The 2,637-nt window shown below is 39.4% G+C and overlaps 1 protein-coding gene across 1 annotated transcript; it reads right to left on the bottom strand.

Moving 5' to 3' along the window:
- Positions 1-562: 562 nt before the first annotated feature.
- LOC141647212 (uncharacterized) lies at positions 563-1,249 on the bottom strand. The gene has a single exon (XM_074455327.1). The coding sequence runs from the start codon at positions 1,247-1,249 to the stop codon at positions 563-565; it is 687 nt and encodes a 228-aa protein (XP_074311428.1).
- Positions 1,250-2,637: the final 1,388 nt, after the last annotated feature.

Below are 2,637 nucleotides of genomic sequence, written 5' to 3'. Positions count from 1 at the left end.
GAGAGATAGGGATACTCTTCCTGCTAACCTTAATTCCTTGTATAAGCCCATCCTTCTCCATGCGCAGAATGTTTAACGAGAGAATTTCAGTGCACAGAACAAAAATATATAGGGAAAGTAGATCGCCTTGACGAAGGCCGCAACTCGGGTGGATACACCTAGAGAGCACCAATAACAAATATTTCATAAGACACCATCGTGATACACTTCATAATCAGCTGAATGAAGTTGCAGGGGAATCCCATCAAAACTAGCGTACTTCTAATAAAATTCCAGTCTAACCGGTCATAAGCTTTGCTCATGTCCGCTTTAAACGCCATTCTACCCACCCTGCCATTTTTAGATGATGAAATTTTTTGTAAAATTTCATTAGTAATTAATATATTATCACCAATATTCCTCCCAGGAACAAACGCATTTTGGAAGTCTCCCACTAGTTTTCCCATGAACTTCTTCAATCGATTAGTGATACACCTTGTAATAATTTTCATTATAACATTACACAAACTAATAGGGCGGAAGTTATCAACTGTTTCAGGGGCACTAGACTTAGGAATAAGAACTAAGAAGGTCTTATTAGGAATTCTGGTGAATTATTACCATTCAGGATAGCTAAGACTGTCCCAATAACATCATGCTTGATGAAGTGCCAACATTTATGGAAGATAATAGCATGAATACCATCCGGTCCGGGATATTTTAACGGGCCAAGCTGAAACACTGTCGTGCGAACCTCCTTAGGAGTGAAATGGTTGCCAAGAGCATCACTGTCATCCGGAGAAAGGAACCCTTTATTGACAGTGAACAAATTCTTAACAGTTGGGAAGTACTCATCAAACGAGACCTCATTCACTCCTTCCTTAAACAGATCAGAGTAGAATTGGACAAATAATCCCATAATATCCTCGGTGTAAAAATTCCACTCGCCATTATCCATTTTAATCCCAGCAATATAATTCCTGCCTGCCCTACCCTTCACCCAATTAAAGAAGTACTTGGAGCAAGTATCTCCGTCTATATTCCATTTAATCTTGGCACGCTGTTTCCAATATTTAGCCGAAACCTTAGCATACCCCACTTGACTAGCATACGCGTTAGTGAAAGTCCGAGTCACTCCCATTGTCTCGATTTCATGCAAACCCTTTTCCAAAGTGTCATCAAAACCACTCCATTTCTTATTCCACTCTTTTCTCTTAGAGATTGACCAGAGACGCATACAATTTATAGCCCTAGAAAATTTTCGTATCATTCTGACCGTAATAGAGCTGGGACAGGGACAGACCATTCGTTATGTACCAAGCAAAGACACTCCTTGTAGTCCAGGTTCCAGGCCTCCATTCTATAAGGTCTTCTACCATTACAAGTAAGTAAATCCGTTTCAAAAATAATAGGTGCATGGTCTGAAACTTGAATAGGAAGGTGAGTGATACCAGAGTTCGAAAAAATATCATTCCAATCCCACGCCCTTATCAAATTGTTCCAACACTATATTGTGATCTTCCCTCTTGTTACACCATGTAAATCTTGGCCCCTAAAAAGGAATATCCATCAAAAAATGTTCAGCCTTCCATTTATTAAAACACGAAGGTCCAGGGATCCTACCTTTACTACCTCCCCATTTATCTTCTTGATAGTCAACTTGGTTAAAGTCCCCTATAAGAAGGAAAGGGTTTTCAAAAGATCGGATCCATTGACCGAGATCATTCCAAACGACTTCTCTCTTATGAGTGACTGGTTCGCCATAAATAAGACACAAATACCAAAAGTTATCTTTGCATTGCATGACTTTGATGATAAGGAAGTTTTGACAAGCAAAAATACACTCAAACTGAGTATCAGACCTAAAACCAAACCAGAGGCCTCCTTTGGTTTCATGAGCATCTAAACCAAAACTCCGAGAGAACCCAAAGGAACGGAAAATAGGATCAACTAATTTTACTTTACACTTTGTTTCAGATGAGAATAGAAAATCAAAATAAGTACTCGAAATAATTTCTCTAGTCTTCGCAATCGTAGGAGCAAGAAAACTATTTAAACCCCTTATATTCAGACAAAGTCCATTCATGAAGAAGAAATCCACCACTACAGGACCACCAACTCCACACCAGGCTCATATCGACACAACCCAATGATTTGCCCCAAGCAAGAACCCAACCATCAAAGACTCACCATAGACAGAAGGAAACAACAAAAACCACCTATACATCTCACACAACCGACACACAGGGAACGAGTCCAATAGGTGGGGGAAAAGGGAGGAATCATCATATCAGATCCAAAAGGCACACACAGCCTCGCACACCGACACACACCTGACCATAGAGCCTTTTTTTTGTTTAAAAGGCGAATCCAAACTAATATACTTAACCAAATACTCAATCCATCAAAACCTAATATCAAAAGCACACAACGTGTGTCAGCAACCAACAACATGGACCAACGAGATTCCTTACCATTTTTAACGTAGTATAGAAAGAGTAATGGACAGATCATGAAACCCTATTTTCGCCAAAGAATACCTCCCAAGACCATTTATTTGGTTGTGAGAACTTAGAAAGATAATTGTGCAAATAATAACTTCTCATAATCCACAAGTGTTATGCAGAGCTTACCAAATTTACACCCATTGAAATTTTC

The sequence above is a fragment of the Silene latifolia genome, chromosome 1 (genome assembly GCF_048544455.1).
Source record: "Silene latifolia isolate original U9 population chromosome 1, ASM4854445v1, whole genome shotgun sequence".
NCBI lineage: Eukaryota > Viridiplantae > Streptophyta > Magnoliopsida > Caryophyllales > Caryophyllaceae > Silene > Silene latifolia.
Note: the sequence above shows the minus strand (reverse complement) of the source record. Positions and strands in the feature narration are given on the sequence as shown.

What these genes read in the sequence shown, in the direction of transcription:
- LOC141647212 (XM_074455327.1), bottom strand. Translation starts at nt 1,249, where the DNA reads ATGATACGAAAATTTTCTAGGGCTATAAATTGTATGCGTCTCTGGTCA.